Source organism: Callorhinus ursinus, unplaced genomic scaffold (assembly GCF_003265705.2).
Source record: "Callorhinus ursinus isolate GAN/ISIS: 27379988/994484 unplaced genomic scaffold, GSC_fseal_2.0 scaffold21, whole genome shotgun sequence".
NCBI classification, from domain to species: Eukaryota; Metazoa; Chordata; class Mammalia; order Carnivora; family Otariidae; genus Callorhinus; species Callorhinus ursinus.
Window position 1 is genome coordinate 3,322,098 of NW_027397083.1, and position 23,372 is coordinate 3,345,469.

Here is a 23,372-nt window from a genome sequence, read left to right on the forward strand (position 1 = left end):
TTATTCAACAGATATTTACTGAACTCCTACATCAGGCACTTCTAGACACTAATGAAACATCATGAACCAAAAAGAGAAAAAAAGTTCCCTGCCTCACCTAGAGCTTACAATCCATGTGAGGAGGATGACCAAAAAATTAAAAATAAGAAAATTAAATTATATCAACATATCAGAAAGTAATAACATCTCTCAAAAAATATAAAAATAAATGAGTAGATGGGGTGTGGGGTCATGAAATCCAAGGTGTGAGTTACTCTTTTTCAGAACCTAGACAAATGATATAGGGACTCCTAGAGCTCAGATTCTGAGAATACTTAATCTCTTCCACTCTTGAGTCCTGACTGTTGTCTTTACCCATCACGGAGATCAGTGCCCTACACATAAGCTTCTTTTCACTTGAACTAGTGTAAATTTGTTTCTAATCTCTAATATATTTTTGTCATTCCTCCACAAATATTTACCAGAGCACGGGATGAGTGGCAAAAGTTCTGATGGGTAATTTCTCCTTATAATCTTTTATTGTAAAGTAACATAATCTCCAACTCATTTTAAATAACTATGAAGATACAGAATCACCAAATCAGAGTTGATAAACGATCTGAGTCTGAAAATATTTTTCCTGGCCCCATATTACTGGGTTTTTTGTGTTTTTGTTTTTGTTTTTGTTTTTTCATTACATTAGCTCCTGTGAAAGAGACCCAAACTCACAAAGCTTTTGTCTAGAAAATTTGAATTTTATTCTTCACAATTTTTTAAAATTTTAATGTTTCAATTGTCACTACAAACCACCATTAGTCTGTTCCACACTCTCTTTATGGCATTTTTCATTTCCCTATTCCTGAAAGTGTAAATCAAAGGATTGAGCAAGGGAGTTAGGATGGTGTAAAATATAGCCGCCATTTTGTCAAAGGAGAAATCAGATGGAGGTTGTGCATACACAAATATGCAGGGGACAAAGAACAAAACTACAATAGCAATGTGAGATCCACAGGTGGAGAGAGCTTTCCGCTGCCCTTCAGAACTATGGGTTCTCAGAGAGAACAAGATGACAACATAGGATACAAGCAACAAAGAGAAGATTATGATGCAGATAGACCCACTGTTGGCAACCACCAAAAGGCCAAAGATGTGAGTGTCGGTGCAGGCAAGCTCCAGTAATGGGTACAAATCACACATGAAGTGATCAATGATATTGGGGCCACAGAAAGGCAGCTGGAAAGTAAAGATAATTTGTATCATGGAATGCAGAAAACCCCCCATCGAGGCTATACCCATCAGAATGCCACAGAGCCTCCAGTTCATGATGGTTGTGTAGTGTAGGGGCTTACAGATGGCCACATAGCGGTCATAGGCCATGGCTGTGAGGACAATCACCTCCACCCCAGCAAAGAAGTGTTCAGCGAAGAGCTGGGTCATGCAACCTCCAAAGGAGATGGTTTTCCTCTCATAGAGGGAGTCCACAATCATCTTGGGGGCAATGACAGTGGAGAAGCAAGCATCCAGGAAGGACAGGAAAGCCAAGAAGAAGTACATGGGGGAGCTCAGGAGTGCTGGGCTGCTGCTGATGGTCACTACAATTAGCAAGTTGCCCCCGACAGTTGCAATGTAGCCAAACAAAAATACAACAAATAGTACTTTCTGAACATTAGGATTCTGTGAAAGCCCCAGGAGGACAAACTCAGTTACAAAGCTTTGGTTTTGCATGATTTCCAAGGGAAAGCTCAAAGCTGCCAGAGGAACATGTAGAGTCTACAATTATGAGAAAGAAAAATGTGTCTCAGGCCAGTCTAAAGTGATACAGTAGTCATTAAGAAGTTGGTCGGTCCACATGAAAAAATTATCTTCTGTGTTTCTAGCATCACTAAGAACACAAAATTCAAAATCTGTTGAAGGTCATAGTGGGAGGTCAGACAGAACTGAGGAAGAGAAAAAGTATTATTAAATACTTTAAAATAGCCAGAACTCCAATAAGGTGAAATGGAGGTATCCACCTGTGGAGAAATAGTTTATCTCAACTGTCAACTCTACTCACTTAGCAGTGGCTTCCTGGAGTGAACTGTTGAGAAAGGTTCTAAGGAAAGGAGCATGACAATGGGGTCATCATGTCCACCCATGAGCACAGAATGGGAGCAGGGGGACTTGATGCCATCCCTGCTAGGAGTTTGCCTGATCTGCAAACAGAAGAAGAATAACATCCAGGTTAAGAGGCACTTGCAAATCATGGCTACTCTCCAAATATTTCTTTAAACATCTGAGATGAATTTGGCCTTTAAGATGAGTTCATTCATTCCTTATAAAAGAGAAAGTTACACGGGAAATCCCCATACAAACACAGAACAAGTATCCATGTGTTGAGGTTTTTTTTTCATTCATCAATTTAAAATAAGAACTGAAATTTAGAAAAAAATACTTATATCAGAGGATTGCCATGATGACTAAGTTAAATAATACCAAAAAAAAAAAAAATTGTTCTCGGCACTTTGCCCAGGAAACAGTCCATGTTAGGGCTTATCCCTATTTTACTGGTAGGAAATTTGTGCATACAAAGATAAGTTTAACAACAGATTCTAGATCTGGGATGTTAACAGATAACTCTGGCCCTAACACTGAAGTCCTTCCCACTGTGTCAACAGAAAAGAACAAGAACTTTCTTTTTCTTTTAAGAATTCAGAGCAGGTTGGCCTTTCAATTCTCCATCCACCTGTAGAGTTTCAAGCCTTCTGATTCCCTTGTTCATCCCTTGGATGAGTCCCTTTGATGAAGGACATAGAACAAATGAGTGTAGAATCAGAAGATAATGGCCCAATTACTTACAGATACAAATTGGCAATAATTTAGCATTATTTTTTAGCAGCGTCTAGACACACAAAGTGAGCTGGAAATTTTAATCCCGCATAAGATGAAATATGTGGGTTTTTTTAAATCGTGGTTTCTAAAAATATACTAATTCTAAAATTGCAGTGAAAGTGCTTCATTCATGTAATCATTTGGGAAATATTTTTGCATTATTTCCAGAATGATAAACATGTTTGTATTCCTCATAGTAGTAACTCCCACCCTAAAGATTATTCTAAAAGTGAAATAAGGAGGTATAATTTTTATAATGGAAGATGATGTCATGTCATTTATAATAGTGAAAATTTAGAAATCTCTAACATGGTCAACAATAGGAGGATGCTTCTGTAAATCAAACTATTACAAATTGATAGCACATGATGTTGTCAATAAAAGACTAATTGATAATGTGGGGACATGAATAGTGAAACATTTTTACAATATGTGAAATGAGAAAAACAAATAATGTATAATGACTCTGCCCATTTATACAGATGTGTTAATATAATTTTAAAATCATGAAATGAACATACAAAAGTAACAGACTTTTATTTTCAATAAGTATCTAGACATAACTGTATGAAATTTAAAATTAAAAACCAAGTCTACCTCTTTTAAGATACATTTATTTATTTATTTTAGAGAGAATGAGCAGGAAGGGCAGAGGGAAAGAGAGGGAGAATCTGAAGCAGACTCTGTGCTGAGTGCAGAGCCCCAGGCAGGGCTTGATCTCAAGACACTGAGATCACCACCTGAGCTGAAAGCAAGAGTCAGATGCTTAACCTAATTAACAACCCAAGCGCCCCTAAAAATCTTGTTTCAAATCCACAACACTATCATTTTCCATCCACTTAGCAATTCAGAAAAAAAGAGATGGGGCTTGAGTATAATTTTATTAACTGTCCAGTATAATTAATTGTGTAGGTAGAATTAACATGATAACATAACATAGCTTCTTAAACTAAAACTGTTAAACTATTATAAACTTTTCATAAAGAAACATATCGTGGGCCCAAACTTTCCCAAAGATTCAAAGGTTTATCCTTTCTTGATACCCATACTCTTTAATACACTGAAGGTGCACCAGAAATTGTTTATGGGCCCTTATGGCTGTAAACGGGACAATGAACGATCTGCTGGGCTGTGTCCTTGGGAATTTTGCCTCCGCACTCACCCTTTTGCCCACTATTTCCTTCCCATTTATTTTGGCACAAAACTAATTCTAGCATCAATCATTCTGAAAATAATAGAAATTCCGGTTTCATCTTTGAAGTATATATTTAAAATGATATTTAAAACTATATGAGGATGCCAATAATTCTGACATTGGAAAGATCCATGGCATCATTAATCTCTCCAATCCATTTTTCATGTGCTACTACTTATCTCTGTTTTCCTCAACTTCCTTCCTTTCCATCAGCATATCTTCTAGATCACTAATTCTCTCTTCTGTCTCATTTACCCGGGCTTTTAGAGAATCCAGTTTAGAGTGCATCTCATTCATATCATTTTTTAGTCTGGCCCGATTAGATCTCATTTCTGCCCTTAGAGATTTTATATTGTCACTAATACTTTGTTCAAGCCTAGCTATTGACTTAGTGATTGTTGTCCTGAATTCCCTCTCTAACATCTTGCTCATATCCATATCCATTAGTTCTGTGGTGGAAGACATTAAGGAAAAAAAAAAACTATTAGTAGTAAGGTCACGATTATAAGTAGTGTTCTATAATTATATTTCAAACTAAATTTAAGATACATTTTTATGTACTTATTGGTGCATATCAGTCACATTTCCATGTATTTTTAAAATATATATCATTATTACAAATTAAAAGAATAGATTAAAACTCCATTCCTCATGATTCTCCCTAAAATCCTAAAATCCTCTATTTCTGATCCAGGATCATTATTTATTTCAGCAATTAAAAGATTTATTCTTTGTCTGTATAATGAAGCATAATCGATTCCCTACAATCTGGGAAATACGTTCTCTTCAGATCATATCCCTTTCTGTCTTTTAAATATTGCTCTGCTGATTCCCCTAAATGTTTTATACTCTTACTATTTTATACTCTTACTAGGTCTAGAATTGAAAAAAAATAAAACTGAAAACCTTTCTACTTCCACCTGTGTCCTTCCTGAGGGATGCCTGAGCCTCCTGTACTTCTGTTGTCTTTGTGATATAGCTCACTTTAAGAGAGACAAACCCCAACAACCAGCACTAAAGCAGTGCAGAGATTCAGCCATGTAAATATTCTTGAAAGATTCTGAGGCAGAAATCTAATGTTATTGTTGGCATCAAATGCACTTAGAGAAAATTAAGTGGACATATTTAAAATCAGAAGCCTCTGCTCTGTGACTTGAATAAGACACGTGCTTACCCTTAATGTACTTCCCTGTGCCATTTTTTTAGGCATTTGTTGTGGGACTGTAGAGTTCTGTATTACATATAATAACTCTGTAAATAGTAAATAGCACTTAAATTTGCCTTTTTGTATATCAGTATTCCTTACAGCCTCAAAAAAGTCCACCTTTTAACCTAAAACATCAGGATGGAGGCAGCATTATAAGATGAATGATAAATGAGAATATAATTAGAAAGAATAAAAAAAACAGGATTCAATGACTAGGACCAAAATAGGTACTTGTTGCATTTCATCATCATTTGGACTTAACTTGAAGATGAAAAAGTAAAGAAAGTTCTAATTTCATTAGTTTTGAAGAAATAGGTACTTCTAACCTTCCAAAAAAGTTTGCATTCTAACAACTGCTATTTATTGAGCACGTATTATTGTGTCAAGTGCTGTCCTGTGAACTCCATCATTTTGTTTCCAAATCCTTTGCACTTTTTAATATATAATCTACATTAAAATTGAAGATTTAGGGCCAAAAAGTTATGTAGCTAGCCCAAGTGTACACAATTATGTGACAAACCCATGCTTGCCTTAAACTTGGTAGCTTGAACCACAACATCCATACTTTACAGACTACATCACACTTTAAAATGTGCATTATAAATCTCACCATTTGTCAGTTTCTTGAAAATTCTAGTGATGGTAATCTCCTATACTCCATGGAGAAAAGTCCATTCAATGGCTATCCAAAATGTGAAGTGTGTTTCCAAGTCTTACTTCTACATGTAAGAGAGAGAGGAAGAGTATCTCTGGCAGACAAGGTAAAGAATGTTCCCCACTGCTTATCAATCTTCAACATGGTCTCAGGGAAAAAAAAATAAAGAAGCAAAAGTTTCCTCTTTGATTTCCAACTGTAATTTAAAGAAGTTTCCATGAGAGGTCATGACTGTATAGAATTGCTTCTCAGTTCTCCTCAGGGTTTGGAAATTTCCTATCAGTATGATTTTTCAAGACACAGTTAGCTGTGGTTTGATTTGCTGAAGGATTTGCAAAACTTATATGTCTCCAACCAATTAAAGTTTTTTTTTCTTTTTCCAAATTCTCCGGGGTTTCCATTTGAAGATGCTTTCCATTCCCTTCATATTCAGGAATAGAAAACTGTGCAGTGGGATGGAATACAATATCTCTGTGTAGGATTAAGGCAAAATGCCAGTGTAGTTACTAAATATAAGAGCTGAGGTCTGGGATGAAGCACAACATCAATCCACAAGAGCCAGTAGTGTGCTGGGATTAGAGTAGCAACAGGTGCTTGTTAAAGATTAACACATTTTATGAATAATGTGCAAAGATGTATGGAATAATCCAAAATCTTTTCTCTTCCTTGGTACTTAAGCTATATATGCCATGACTTTAAAACTAAAAAACACAATTTTTAGAGATTGAAGGAATTTTTCTCTTTCTATACTTTTAAAGAGAAGGAAGGACAGCTCTGCTTCCTCTGAATCTAGGTAGCTCTGAGATTGAAGCTTGAGGGAAACTTGGACTTAGCTCATGAGGTCCTTTCAGAGAGGGTCAGTACCCAGGAGTTTGTTGTTCTATACACTCTTATATCCTACCTATTTTTATGTCTATTCACATCTGACAAAAAGAAGTAGAATTGAAGTGATTCATCAGAAACGTGAACATGCAGAAGCACCTTCACCTGTAGTATTGAGGAACAGGCGTTATTCACCTGTGGTGTTAAGGAACAAGCATTATTTTCTTTTAACTGACATTTTAGAGAATTTCCCTGACTAGAAAAACCATCTGACCAAGACCACACTCCTGGAGGAGATGATCTAAACACATGGCTCAACAGCAGGACTCCAACAATTAATCCTGGAACCCTGGTTCCTACTTAAAACCACACTTGGCATCTTCTACTTTATTCCATGCCCTGGTTTGCTTCATTATTAATTATTTGATTCTGTTAGAGGAAATGAGTGGTATAACATGGAAATAATAGTGTAAAGATGGTATGGGACAGATAATATAACAAACATTTTATTTTTGCAAATATAAGGTGAAGCTTTAGAAAACAGCTTTACAAATCAAAAACAAGAGATGGCAGAGACAGAGACAGGCACAAAGAAATATATGAAATGGGGAGATGGAGTAGAGGGAGATAAATAGCAATTTGCCCTTCCAGAATTGATCCCATAAACCATTCTACCCACAGATTTAAAAACCCACCCTTATCATTTATTAAATTACAAAATTTATACCAAGTTCGAAAAATAGATGGAATAACCTCTGGGCCATTTCTTTGGTTCTTTAGAGTTCTTTATTAACAGGCCTACAAGCAAAATGTTTACAAAGCAGAGATTTATGATATGTTCTGATATGTAGAAGATCTTGTCCTCTATCTTGTGTCCCTCACACTGCTTTTATTGCCAAAGTTGTTCAAACATAGCTACACAAAGATAGATACTTTAGAATCAGTTTATCATTTTCCATGAAAATACATTTTGTCATTCTGTTGGAGGGGTGTTATTAATTCATCACAGAAAATGGTGTCTCTAAAATCAGGGCTTTGCTGGGCAGAGCCAGCCAAATTTTTTATAGGACATCTGCCTAGGTGAATACTCAGTGTGAGATATAGTGAATTATTGATGGAGTTCTAGAATTGCAAGTAGAGAAGAGTTACTTTTATATTTGCTTATTGTCTGATTAGAACACAGAAAGAGTCCTCCTGGTGTCTAAGCACCTGTCTGCCAGTTCAGATAGAATCCTTCTCTTCCTGTTCTCTTCAGAACCTTTGTAGGTTGGAATAATGCCTCTTCTTGACACACTGCCCTCCTGGAGCCAAGGTTCTGGGCATAGAACCTAGGATACTTTATAGGTGCAGAATCCAGAGCTTCTAGGGCATTTGGTTGACCCCAGGAAGAGCATAGAGAGTCAAAGCGCATCCCAAAAGAGGAAACAAGGATGAGACCCATACAATCAGGTCCAGGCTGGAGTACCCCACCAGAAGGCACTGCCCAGTCCCAGACACTGGAGAACCTAGAAAACCTCACAGAAGACACTTCCAAGCAATCAAGAACAGAAGATTTGCTTGCCCACGCATAAGGGCAGTACTATTGAAAATATAAGTTCTTCCAATCTATGAACATAAAGTGAGTTAGTCATGCAGATGACTGGACGAACGTATTCCAGACTGAGAAAATAGCCTGCATAAAGTCCCCATAGCAAGAACATAACTGGCCAGTAAGAGGAACAGAGAGATGCCAGAGTAACAAGAGGAGTCACTGAGGGTTTAATGTAAACAAGGAGATCAGAATAGTAACAGGGCAAATAATTGCTTAATTATTAGTAATTAGAAACTTTTTAGATTTTAACCTGAGTGACATGAAGAGTCATTTCAAAGTATTGAGAAGAGGTGGGGCTATCTTCTGACTTATAGGTTTAATGGAGTAGAGCCAACAGCATTTCCTGATAACCTGGATGTGGCGTATGAGAAAGAGTCCACATACGCCATCTTCTGAAGTAAAGAATGTTGTGAGTGGAGTAGGTTTAGAGATGGGGAAGAATACATTAGTCCTTCAAGTGGAAATGCCATGAGGGAGGTTGGATTTCCAGAACTCAACTTCAGGAAAGAAGCCTGAGCTAGAGGTAATAATTTGGGAATCATGGTCATGTAGGAAGAATATAACATGGATGACTGGATTCAAAGTTGGAGTCCATAAGATGAAAAATGAGGAAAGACTATTCAATTAAGGGACACAGATGTTACTGGTGACTTTGAAAAGTGCGTTTTCGGTGTTAGGTACTGAATCATGGCTGGAAAAGATTTAAAGAGAATAGAAAGAGAGAATTGGGAAACAGACTTTACAGAACCTCTTAAGTTTTGCTACAAAGAGGAGACAATGAAATGGAGTAGTAGCTGATATAGGAAATAAGATCAAAGGAAGATTTTATTTTAAAAATGAGAGAGATAACAGACTGCTTCTTTGCTGAAGCAAATGATCCATTAGTAAGGGAAATATGAAATATGAAATAAGAGATGCCTATATGTAAGTGATAAGGAGATGAGGCTCAGACCAAAGATTATAAAAGATTGGCTGTCTTTGGATAGGAGCACAGGTAATGTGTTTATTGGAGAACGTAGGAAGGTAACATATAATTGGACAGATGCTGGTAGATTGGTAGATACATATGACTCTGTGAAATGTTTTGATGGCTTAATTTTCCTCAGGGGAATAGGAAGCAAGTTCATCTAATGTTTCCCAATAAATTTGATGCATACAATAGCTTTTTAGGCAGATATTCTTCTCCAATCTAAGACACCATTTTACTCTATTTTGCTATGCCTTTGTATCATGAATAGTATTGAATGTTTCAATTTTAATATAGAGATAATCATATGATTTACAAGCTAACATTAGTAGCAGCAAGTTCTTATAAAGAAGTAGTAAGATCAAAATTTGTTTCAGATGTTAGTGTTAAGAAGTCAAGCATTGAACTCCTAAGTAATGTGTTTAATGAGTAAAGCTACTTAATGTGAATTAATCTGGGGAACCCATAGAATAGATAAAAGAAGAAATTTGTGAAATCAAACTGACAGGTAGTAATTTCAGCACAAATGGTAAGAACAGCTCCTACCTATGTAATCAAAGATGCAGCTTTTGTACCTGCTTTTGACACTAGGAAAATTCCCAAACAGATTAAAAATATGTAAGGCTAGGAATATCATTACAATCCTTCCAGTTCTGTAATTCTATAATTAAAACAGAAATACTATAATCCTAAATTTTTTACAGAGAACAAGTTATTTATGCTGCCATGGGCTTTTTCTTCTTTTTGACATGAGGCAAGGTGAGGACATGTAAAATGAATCCAGGAGTGAAGAGGCAGAGAGTAACTGAAGGGAATGACCGGGGAAAGTCATCAGGAGAGACTTGTTTAAGGAAGTGGAAGTTTCACCTTAAGGAGGTGAAACTGGGAAAAAAAAAAAAATGAGGTGGAGCCAACGAAGCAATAGCTTTGGGAAAGAGAAGTCCAGCAGCAAGCAAAGTAAGAACGAAGACCCTGAACCAGGACCTGAATTATTGAAAACCAGATTTGAATTATTTAAAAAAAGAAGAAGAAGAAGAAAAAGAGTGACCAGAGCCTTGTAAGAAAAGGAATGGAGCACAACATGTCCTAGAGAAATAGGAAATAACTTGATGGTAGTATCTTAACCTGATTTGCACACTTAAAAGATGCCATTGGCTGCTATGTGCCCAATGGATTAGAATGCATGGGACTGGCAGGACTTCATTGTCCTTGTAGGAAAGATCTGTCCTTAGCATGTAAACCAATGACGCCCAGGGTCCCTCATTTCACCAGTTTCCTCATGGCATTTTTCACCTCAGCATTTCTCAAGGTGTAGATCAAGGGATTTAACATAGGTGCAACAATGATAAAAGACACAACCATTGCCTTGTCTATGGGGTAAGTGGCCACAGGCCACAAATACAGGAAAATGCATGGCACAAAGAACAAGATGACCACGGTGAGGTGGGAGCCACAGGTAGAGAGGGCTTTGCACTGCCCTTCAGAGCTGCAAGACCTCAGGGAGCAGAGAATGACCACATAGGAGGCAATGAGGATAAGGAAGATGGTCACACACATCACCCCACTGTTGAGGATGACTAAGAGACCCAGGGTGTGGGTGTCCACGCAGGCCAGTTTCAACAAGGGAAACAAATCACACATAAAGTGATCAATGACATTGGGGCCACAGAAGGGTATTTGATACATGAAGAGAAGCTGTATTATCAGCTGTATTAAGATGATAACTCCCACACACACCCAGGCTGCTCCCAGCAACAGAGAGTATACCCGAGAGCTCATGACGGTCATGTAGTGCAGGGGCTTACAGATGACCAGGTAGTGGTCATAGGCCATCATGATGAGAAGGATGATTTCCACACCACCAAAGCAATGCTCTGCAAAGAGCTGGGTCAGGAAGACTTCTAAGGAGATGGTAGCATCCTGGAGAAGGAGTCCACAATCATCTTGGGGGCAATGACAGAAGAGTAGGTGGCATCCATTAGGGACAAGGAAGTAGGGAAAAAACACATAGGTGATCTCAGACTCTGATTTGTGATTACGGTTACCACAATGAGTAGGTTTCCTAAAACTTTGGACACAAACATGATTAGAAACACAGCAGAGAATATTTTCTGCAACTCCGCGTTCTCTGTAATGCCCAAAAGAATGAATTCAGTCACATTGTTTGGATTCTCCATTTACTATGGGCTGTATAAGCACACCACTCTGAGGTGGAAAATCTATAAAAGAATATTATTTTTAATTAGTAATCACTAAGTGTGCTGGAAAATTTTTACACTGTGTCTCATACCCTCTTGACCTACTTTATTCTCCAGTGGCTGGAGCCACTGATACAGCAACAAGCTGCTAACAGTGTTACTTGACAACAGCTCCATCCTAGCTGATCCCTCCAACAACACTTCCATTTCACAGAAAATCTCTTGCTTTCTGTTCCAATATTTACTGCTTGAGACACTTGGAAAATCCTGCTTCATCATTCTGGAGCATGTTCACACCTCAAAATATGAAGGGATTAACATACTTTAAGGAACTCCTAGGTCATTAGTAAATAGGAGCCGGTGAATAAATGACAACCAACTTAACACAAACTTGGATTAACTTCCCTTTCTTCCTTGTTTCACTCTCTCCATTCACTGCCTCCATTTTGTTTTCCAGAATAAACCACCTACATACAAGCCCTTCTCTCAGTCTCTGAATTTTAGTAACCTCAAGCTAGAAAGTTGACATTCATTTATAACTAGACACAACCAAGAACCAAGAATTTGGACCATTTCATATAAATTCTCATTCACTTTCTCCAAATATTTCTGAGTACCTAGAATGAACTGGTTGAACAGCCTACAAGACAAGTCATATCCCAAGGACTCTGCACTTCATAAGAATGATACTCTTTCTATGTACATCTCTACCTCTCAGATTGGATTATTATTACATATTGCAAATATTCAGTGAATCCCTATATGTCTCAGGCAGTGGAATACCCTTTGAGACATTTTCTTCATTTCACAGATAAGTTATGGAAGCTTAAAAAGGGTAGAAAACAATGACACTAAATTCCCATAGCTAGAAAACATTGAAACCAAATTCATATCCAGCTTCTCCTGGATCAAAACCAATACCAACAGCAAGCTATATTGCTCCTCTGAAGATCCTATCAAGTGCTCAATATGATAGAGACATGTGCTTCATGATATAATTTCAGTATCACACAATCCAGTGAGCGATTTGCTTCCTGTGCTCATGTTACTAGACAAATTCTATAGAGTAAAATTCAACAAATTTGATGACAATTCCCCAATAAAGAATATGTTCTAATTATGTATATTATCCAATCCTGAAATGAGAAGTTATAAACTTTAACCAAGGCTCCAAGGTTCTAATAATTTTCCAGATATGCTGATTAAAGAAAATAAAACTTTGCCTCTTTTGCTGCTCCAGGAAGACCCAGATCCATCCCTGCACAGGAGTCTGAATCAGTATAAATCATTCCTTCCACGTTTCCTTGTGAAGGAGTGCCCCAGATGAAACAAAGGATTCTAAAGAATAATCAAAACATCAATAAAACAACTCATTTATTTTTCACTCACTATGTACTAGCAAGGTACTTGGTCTGCTACATGCATTATGGCAATTATTTTTCATATCACATGAGGTGGGTGCTATCACAAATCCCTGCTTGAGAATGAGGGGACTAATGTTTGGAGACATTGAACATCTCCTCTAAAATGAGTGGGGATTAGGACTCCATGTGATCTCATTTTGAAACACAAACTCTTAACTATGAAACTGTAGTCCTGAAGGGATGAACAGTGGTCTCAATCAGCTAAATACAAATGTTACTGCAGCCAAATTGTACAGTGAAAGTACCACTCCAGTAGCAAACTTCTTCTGGCTATGGATCCTTAGGCAGAGGCTCTCTGCCACTTGGTGGGACTCCATTACTGCTTTAACTGAGAATATAAAATAAGGTTCTCCAAGACTCCTCTAAATACCCAAAGACACATCTTTCATATTATCCCTTTTACTAAACAAGGTACACAGCTTCCAGGACACTGTTTGCAATCTGCAATATGGGCTAACCCCAATCTCCAGCCCAAGAACTTCCAAAGTGCTTTAGTAGCTCCAATAAAGTAGAAGGAAGATAGTCTCAGAATCAGGATAACTGGCTTTTATTTCAAATTATTCCTCTAACTCCTAGGATGTGTTGTGACATTGCTCACCACTCTGGACCTCATCTGGAGAGGAGGCATCACAGATGAGTGCCATGCTAGGCGTTCAAAGAAGCCAGCTCAGGGACTCTGGCCCTCTCAAACACAGCAACTCTGTTCCTACCTAGCTCCTTGCCATTGGTCATGGCAAAAAAAAAAAATTGCCTATAGTAATCAACATCATTTTTTTTTTGTATGTCTTCCTCCCACAGCAGTCAAGTCCATCTCTTATTACCAGAACACACATCTCGGTCAGTCTAGGACAGTGGGAAAGGCCATGGGTTCAGAGCAAGCAGACTTAACTCTCTGTTGAACTCATGCCACTTACTTAATATAATCTTCAGTCCTGCAAACATAAAACAGTGTAATAGCGGTTAAAGTTAGTATCTGTCATGGAGTTATTATTTGAGAGTACTGTGCTAAGAGCTTCATGATTTCCTCTTTTAAGTCCCACAAAAGCCATATGAGACATGAACTGGTATTATCTTGATTTTCTGATGCAGTGGATAATGCTTGGAGAGCCTGTACACTTTGGGTGAGGCTGTGACCAAGTTCATAGCACAGTCTACTAACCACCATCTTCTGCAGCCTCTCTAAGAATTAAACACCCTGTCTCACAATACTTTCATGAGCATCAAAGGAAGTACCAGGCATGAGAATGTTTGGGGAACACTAACCTATTATTCATGATTATTTTCTATTCCCCTAAACTTCTCACTTCCTCCTGCCTCCTGCCTCTGTTGTCAAGAAATCCATTCTTCTTCTTCTCTCCTGCCTTACTGCCTCCCCAGTGCCCTTTTCACCACCACCATCCTGGATACGTGTTACAATACCCATATAGGGTGCATATCAACAATAATTCAATTGTCTTCCTAGTCATTTTTTTTTAATTTCAGGTTGGTTTTATCTCCTTATGTGGATGCTTAAGGATAGCTAATTTATTCTATTTTCACAAATTTCTAATGCTGCTCTGTGTACACACGAGGCATTTAATTAAATTTAATTGAACCCATGAAATTGAATTCGTCCAATGAAAACAGCGTTGAACCATGGGCCCCAGGCAATGGTGGTGCCAGTCCTGCCTCCAGAAATGAGAGAGTGCCATTGTCAGAGCCTGGCTGCTATTCCTCTGGCATCCAGGCTCATGTATCCACATACCCCATTTACCATCATTCAGCTCTCTCCTTTCTACTCCTACACATGCTTTAACCAAACCCAAGAGCAGAGCCATACCTTGGACTTCCACTTCAGTGTTGAATCACTGCCTTCAGATCCTCTTTGTAATAATGCCTTCTTTTTCCAGGGATCCTCTGAAATACCACTGCTAAAAAAAACCTGTTCATATAAAGTGAAGAATTACATTTCTTCAGTTGTCTAATTATTGCCTAGACAGTGCGTATTTCCATTCCATAGCATGTCCAAGAGTGTGAGGGAATCAGGAAGTGCCCTATCCAGAAAGAGGGATACAGGATAAGCACTCCTGAAATAATACGTGTACAATATAACTTCCAGAAGGAAAATTATCATTATTGTCCATAGATTTCAAAGAAGATGAAATGAGCTAAGACTTGACATGAGAATTTAGCAAATTCTAAATTTATAATGTAGGAAGTAAACAAGAAGGGGAACAGCATGAGCAAGACATGAAGAAAGGAAAAACATAAGGTACACAGTCAAAATACGTGGACTTTGACATCACACAAACTACATTTCATTCAGGACCTTGCAGGAATGTAATTAACTGGAAGTTACACATTCTCTTTAAATCTCCGTGGTTTTTTTTTTTTTCAGAGTTGGTGTATTAAACATCATAAGCTCCTAGCATTACAGTTTAGGTTTTGATATTTACATTTATAAACATTAAAATGTGATAAGATATTAACATAAATTATAGTTCAAATGTGTATTAAATGCTATTATGCTTGTTTTTTTTTTTGGTATCTCATTAAACTTAGTCACATACACCCCTAGTAACCCTAGTTAAAGGTGCTTTGAGTAGGTAAACCTAGCTGGACTGGCGCTCAACTGGGAATACGCAATAAGAGCTATAATCTTAAAGATCTTACAAAATTCCTGATTTTCCACACTACAGTCAGTTCTCACTTCTGAATACACAGAATAGGCCAGATAACCTCTCTGTGCCTCAACTTCATTTTCTATAAAATGGGAAGGTAATGTAAGGATTAAATGATTTTATAAATGTAAAGGGCTTAGATCAGCAGCTCCATCTCTTTTCTTAGAATGATGAGGAGGATACTGACCACAAACTATTTTAAAACAGATCCTTTGCCTTGGCATCATATTTTTACATATGCTTCTAGCAAATGCTTTTAGATTTTATTAGGTGTATACACATGCTTCTACTAAATGCTCAGTTTAATTTTTTATAAATTACAAAAGTAAGACCATAGTCCTTGGAAAATATTTTGTATGGATAGATAGAGTGGTAGAAAATTTAATGTCAAAGGACCACTCCCAACCATAAGCTCTATTGGACCCTCTATTGACAGTTTATTGCATGCTCTTCAGATGCGCATTTGTATGTTTAGGTATATTGAATGCATACAATCACTTATGTGTTTTACTCTATAAACAAGTATATACAAACATAATAATATTCTTGAAACTTTAATTGTATGGGCACTATTTGTCAACAGTTATAATTTTTCCTACATTTTAATTTCTACAGATTATTCTCTTTTGTGGTTGTACCATAATTCATTAAACCAGTACATTTTTGCTTGACATTTATGCTCTTTCTAGTATTCTGTCTTACACACAATGATGCAATGAACATCTCTTCACAGAAATTTTTACTTTCTGGTTTGAATTTTTCTGCCAGTGAAATTCCTAGAACTGTCAAAACCAAATAAAAAATATGTATGTGTTGAACTTTGACAGATGCTGTAGCTTTGTTCTACCAAAATCCTGAAGCATCTTTCATTCTCTTCAATTCTCATCAATAGTGTATTAAAGTGTAGTTTTCCCCCCAGCCTTACTCACACTAAATATTATCAATCTTGGTTATATTAACCAAACGATAAGATAAAAAATCATACCTCACTTTAATTTGCATTTAATCATTCATTCATAGAATTTCATCAATGACCTAAACAAAAAAATATATTATTGGTCTCCAGATGAAGCTAAAGTAAACTGACTACATAAATTTATGCAATGTAACATCTATGTAGAGATAGTCTATACACAGATATCCTATCAAAACAATAATCATAAATTATTTAGTATGTGCTATGTTCTAGATATTCTGATAGTACTTGATATGTATTTTCTCATTTAATTCTCACATCTGGCTTTGTTTAGAGATATTTTATGGCTGAGTAAAAGCAGAATAATTAACTTGCTTAAGGAGATACAGTTAAGAAGTGATAGAACCTGGATTTGAACCATAGAAGCCGACTTTACAGCTGATGCATGTTCCTAAATGTGTGAATTTCTTATAGAGCCTAATAATTTCTTCAATAAAATCCTGGACCACAAGAAGGTTATAGCAATGTGTTTAAGAATGCCACTGGGGGACGCCTGGGGGGCTCAGTTGGTTAAGCAACTGCCTTCGGCTCAGGTCATGATCCCGGAGTCCTGCGATTGAGTCCCACATCGGGCTCCCAACTCAGCAGGGAGCCTTCTTCTCCCTCAGACCCTCTCCCCTCTCATGCTGTTTCTCTCTCTCTCCCAAATAAATAAATAAAATCTTTAAAAAAAAAAAAGGCCACTGGGATGTCATTTTTAACGAGCAATCAATAGCTCTGTGTTCCTCAGAATATCTGTACCCAGAGCATATGCATCATTAATAGAATCTGTCTCTAATCAATGGCTTTAAAAGGATTATTTTTTGTCAGTAAGTCTTGTTAATTCATTTTGCTTTCCTTGAGAGATGAGTGGACACGGAATTATCTTCAATAGCACCTTTCTGGGTTGGAGAGCTAATTAATCTTTACATTACAAATGAAAACCAAATATTTGAAGTATTAATTAAAATAGAAATAAAAACACCTTTTCCAAAGATGATTAGTAGAAAAATCAAAGTTAAAGGAACTCGGTACAAGAAGAAAGCAGAAACATATATAATATATATACATATACATGTACATATATATACATGTGTGTGCATGGCATGCACATACACACACACACAGTTGCATGAAAGAAAGGAGACATAAAAATTGCTCTGAAACCACCTTAGACATACCAGCTATTCTTCTTCCTCTGCTTCCTAAGAGCACATCCCTAAACACAAACATACTCTTATAGTTGTTACTCTCATGACCTGGATTAGGCAGACACTTAAATTTTGATAATTTGCAAAAAGAGATTAAAGTAAATCCAACCAATAAGTGGCCACCACCAGGAGGTGGCAGAGCCCCTGTCTCATGATGGTCGTGTAGGGCAGGAGCTTGCAGATGGCTATGCAGCGATTATAGGCCATGACAATGAGGAGGATGATCTCTGATCCTCCCAGGAAGTGCTCGATGAAGAGCTGAGTCAGACAGCCACCCAAGGAGATGGTTCTCCTCTGGTACAGCAGGTCGATGATCATTTTGGGGGTGGTCATAGAGGCATAGGAAGCATCTATAAAGGACAAGTAAGTGAGAAAGAAATACATGGGAGCCGAAAGTGTGGGGCTGAGGGAGATGGTAATGACAATGAGCAGATTGGCCAGCACAGTAAATAGAAAAATGAACAAAAAAAAACCCACATAGAGCATTTTCTGCAAGTGTGGATTCTGCATGAGTCCCAAGAGAATAAATTCAGCCACATTTCTGGGTGGTGTGAGGCCATCCATTCTGGGAGTAACAAATTCCTGGGGCCTGAATTCCCTACAAAGGGATAAAAAGAGGTAGCAGTTATCCATGAAAGGATTGTAGTCTGAATTGCATAGTAAAAAATCAGTGACTAACTGCGGAGCATGTCCTGGGCACTCCTTGCCTCAACATTAGTTTCAATTCTTCTTTACTTCCTCCACAATGCTTTCCATCTCCTCAGATACCTCATACCTGCCACCTATAAACACCCATAGGTGGGTGAAATGTGAAGTATAAATTTACTGAGAAAACACTGGGTTATAAACATGAGATTGGGATTTTCCTGGTTCCAACTCTATGTGACTTTATTAAGTCATGTCAGTGTCCCATGCTTCTGAGCCATCCTCTGTGTCCATGAGCTTACAAATTGTTAATTCTCACATGTATTTTATAAAATAAGAGTTATTCCCTCTTCCAAGGGAATTTACATTTGAACCCTCAGCTCTCACTGTGGAAAGAAAGACATGGTCAATAAGTGTCTATCATAAGCAGGTGGTTTAAAACAGGAAAGGTACAAGCCATTGGTGACATGTCCTCCCTGGTACCTACCATAACATATATACTGTTCTTGTGTCTCTTCACTGTGCCTACCACACTGCCCAGCACAATGTCTGCAGTGTCTGGTGCTGGTTAGGTAATTAATAACTGCTTGGTGAATTGCCACACTTCCTGCATCTCCACAGGTAAGAATGCACTCACTTCCCCAGCCCATAAACCTAGATATCCAAGTGCTCTTGTCCTCCCACTCTGTTTTCACTCTCTACTTTATGAGAAACAAATAAACTTCTGAAGAAAAAAGCTGCATTCTAGTTTAATAATTTCTGACACAATTTATGGGGTGAGTATGAAGATATTAATTGCTTCTAGGAAAGAATATGTTCCTCGGTCATTTTACTTTCAAGATTATTATTAGTTATTTTTTTTATTCTTCAACATTCTGTTCCACATACAATTTAACATAACCACATTCAGTAAGTTGACGGCTTCAGTAGAACAGGATAAAAACTCTTGGATAGGTGTTCAATACATGAGGATCTTATTTTAAATGTTTTAAAATTAGAAATTTAATGTGGAGAACAGAAAAAATAGGTAAGATAGATAACACACTATGTATATACATATACACACACAAATACATAAAATCTACTACTTACTATACGTGCCTATTAAGTGTTCACTCATTTAACAAACATTTATTGGACAATTCCTATGTATATAAATGTATGTTTGTCCACATAAAGTCATAAAAACTGTCCCTGTTTAGGGGCGCCTGGGTGGCTCAGTTGGTTAAGCGACTGCCTTCGGCTCAGGTCATGATCCTGGAGTCCCGGGATCGAGTCCCGCATCGGGCTCCCTGCTCAGCAGGGAGTCTGCTTCTCCCTCTGACCCTCCCCCGTCTCATGCTCTCTCTCTCTATCTCATTCTCTCTCTCAAATAAATAAATAAAATCTTTAAAAAAAAAAACTGTCCCTGTTTAAATGCCTTAATAATCCCCTCCCCAATACTTGATTACCAAACAGCAGCAATGCATTCATTCATGAGATCCCTCCACTCCTTTATGTTTCTCTTATATGCTTTTCGTGCCTTCTTTTCGCATTCTCCATGGCATCCATCATCCATCATTCCTGGTTGCAGGATATTGCATTACTAATTCAAGGAGGAAATTTGGGGACATATAGTTCCCAAAGGAAACAAAGAAGAAAATGTAAATATAATGAAATGAATTTTTCAAGAAAATATTTCTTTTCCTTGCAAAGATAAATGGACAAAGAATTTTATTTTTTAATTATCCAAAATGAAAATTTTACTCACGTGTGAAAATCAAGTACAGCAGCTTCATTGTGTTCTCTTATTCTGAGGTGCACTCCCCCAGCAGATCATAAAAGAGTATGGTGTACATAAAGTAAGAATAAGATGTAGTTAATAAGTTATTTAGAAATAGCTATGAAGACATAGAAGTTATTTTGTCCTTTTACTTTGACTCCACAGTATTCTTTCTAGGAATAAAACCCAAAGAAAAATATTTTTAAAAAAATCATTATGTTCAAATCTGTTCAACACAACTATTAAGACCTATGGAAAATTAGAAACTGCATACAATGTCCAACATTAGAGAAACAGATAAGTAAAATATAGTGCACCTGTTTGAATAATGTGTTTTTAACAGAGATTTTTTAAAAATTACACAATGCCAAAGGAAAATTATTATGTTGTAATAATAGGTGGAGAAGAGTTTGGATGCAAATTTGAATATATAACATGATTCTAACTAATTAAAATATATATCAATAAGAAAAAAGAGCCCAAAATATTTTTACTTCTAAATTGGTGGTATGTAGTTGATTCTGTCTATTGTGTTGCATCACTTCCTGAAGAGATTTAACCCTCAGACCTGTGGAGTGTGAGAGGTGTTTATATGACTTGTAAGATGCATTTAAACATAAGATTCTATAATTATATGATTTTCTGGGGAAAAAATTATCTCACCTGTGAACTTGTCTGGCATAGCCTCATGGCCAGGGTTCCAGGCAGCTGTTAGTTCACCAAGAACTAAGTAAGGTTGTGAGGTTAAAATACCAACTCGTTAAGCTCCATTAAGTGCTTTGTTGATTTATAAATGGCACCATGCTCTTCACCCTCACAGGCACAACCAAATACCCTGTTGGTAGGCATGTTCTGTGAAGTTTATTAGCTGTGGTTAATTAGACCTCAGGGATATGTCACCGTCATTCCTAGATCTTGCCAACAACCCAATTATTTCCATGTAACTTAACTGAACATCAGAGGAGAAGTTTTATAGCACTCATCTTTAATTTTTAATTCCTTCCTCTAGTCTGTGTGAAGACAAAACTCCATGACAAGAGCAAATAACTAAGTCAACCACTTATGAATTTGTATGTATGATAAAAATGAGTTTAATACAGAGTCTGGATATTTGGTATTATATAAATTAAACATCTAGAGGGATAACGATCTGACTTTTAAAATTTTCATTATAATATTTTGTGTTTATTGACTGATCGATCATTCATGGTGATAATTTTAAATATTGTTTAAAGATGTACATTAAGGGCACCTGGGTGGCTTAACTGGCTAAGCGACTGCCTTCGGCTCAGGTCATGATCCTGGAGTACTGGGATCAAGTCCCACATCGGGCTCCCTGCTCAGCAGGGAGTCTGCTTCTCCCCCTGACCCTCTTCCCTCTCGTGCTCTCTACCTCTCAGTCTCTCTCTCTCAAATAAATAAATAAAATCTTTAAAAGTAAATAAATAAAGATGTACATTAAGTGATAGTTATGAACCCCATTATAGTATTGGCACTTCATACCAGCTAAAGCTTAAAATACCTCTTCGAAGTAGTTGTTACTTCTGCCAATTCTGAAATTAGATTAACATGATAATAATGAAAATAATTCCATTCTTGAATCATATTCAGAGATGATAAAAGGATTTATTTCAGTAATTTAAATTTAATCTCATACTATCCCTATGAAATAGAAAAGAAATAAGCAAATGTATTCACAATTCATAACAAGGAATATAAGACGGGAATTGAGAATGCTGTTCACCAAAGCAAAAGAAGAAGCCAGGCCTCTAAATCTTGGGTCAGGATCCTAATCCCTAAATTATTTTACAAATAAAGTGTCATAATACCTTATGCTGGCACCAACTGTGAGGCATATTACAATTATCTGCTAAAAGAAATAAATATCTTGATGAAGTCCCAAAAGTTCATTTTTGCTTTTGTTTCACTAGCTTAAAAAGCTTCTGCACAGCAAAGGAACCAGTCAACAAAACAAAGAGGCAACCCACAGAGTGGGAGGAGATATTTGCAAATGACACGACAGATAAAGGGCTGCTATCCAAGATCTATAAAGAACTCAGGTGGGAGAGATGGGGTGGCTGGGTGATAGACATTGGGGAGGGTATGTGCTATGGTGAGTTCTGTGAATTGTGTAAGACTGTTGAATCACAGACCTGTACCTCTGAAACAAATAATACATTATATGTTTAAAAAAAAGAAGATAGTAAGAAGGGAAATATGAAGGGGGGGAAATCGGAGGGGGAGATGAACCATGAGAGACTATAGACCCAAACTGAGGGTTCTAGAGGGGAGGGGGTGGGGGAGTGGGTTAGCCTGGTGATGGGTATTAAAGAGGGCATGTACTGAATGGAGCTCTGGGTGTTATACACAAACAATGAATCATGGAACACTACATCAAAAACTAATGATGTAATGTATGGTGATTAACATAACATAATAAAATTAAAAAAATAATTGTAAAAAAGTCTAAAAAAAGAACTTCTCAAACTCAACACCCAAAAAACAAATAATCAAGTCAAAAAATGGGCAGAAGACATGAACAGACACTTCTCTGAAGAAGATATACAAATGCCTAACAGACACATGAAAAAATGTTCATCATCATTAGCCATCAGGGAAATTCAAATCAAAACCACACTGAGATACCCCCTTACACCAGTTAGACTGGCAAAAATGGACAGAACAAGAAACAACAAATGCTGGAGAGGTTGTGGAGAAAAAGGAACCCTCTTACACTGTTGGTGGGAATGCAAGTTGGTACAGCCACTTTGGAAAACAGTGTGGAGGTGCCTCAAAAAAATTAAAAATAGAGCTATGCTATGACCCAGCAATTGCACTCCTGGGTATTTACCCCAAAAACATGGATGTAGTGAAAAGAAGGGCCATATGCACCCCAATATTCATAGCAGCAACGTCCGCAATAGCCAAACTGTGGAAAGAGCCAAGATGCCCTTCAACAGATGAATGGAAAATGATGTGGTCCATATATACAACAGAATATTACTCAGCCATCAGAAAGATGAATACCCAACTTTTACATCAACATGGATGGGACTAGAGGAGATTAATGCTAAGTGAAATAAGTCAAGCAGAGAAAGTCAATTATCCTATGGTTTCACTTATTTGTGGAACATAAGGCATAGCATGGAGGACATTAGGAGAAGGAAGGGAAAAATGAAGGGGGGAAAATCGGAGGGAGAGATGAACCATGAGAGACTATGGACTCTGAGAAA

The 23,372-nt window shown here is 37.3% G+C and overlaps 1 protein-coding gene and 1 pseudogene across 1 annotated transcript; both read right to left on the reverse strand.

Moving 5' to 3' along the window:
- Window positions 1-768: 768 nt before the first annotated feature.
- Window positions 769-1,728, reverse strand: LOC112829752 (olfactory receptor 4C15-like). Its single transcript, XM_025879454.2, has one exon. The coding sequence runs from the start codon at window positions 1,702-1,704 to the stop codon at window positions 769-771; it is 936 nt and encodes a 311-aa protein (XP_025735239.2). The 5' UTR covers window positions 1,705-1,728.
- Window positions 1,729-10,544: 8,816 nt separating this feature from the next.
- On the reverse strand, window positions 10,545-11,461 carry LOC112829584 (olfactory receptor 4C6-like; annotated as a pseudogene).
- Window positions 11,462-23,372: the final 11,911 nt, after the last annotated feature.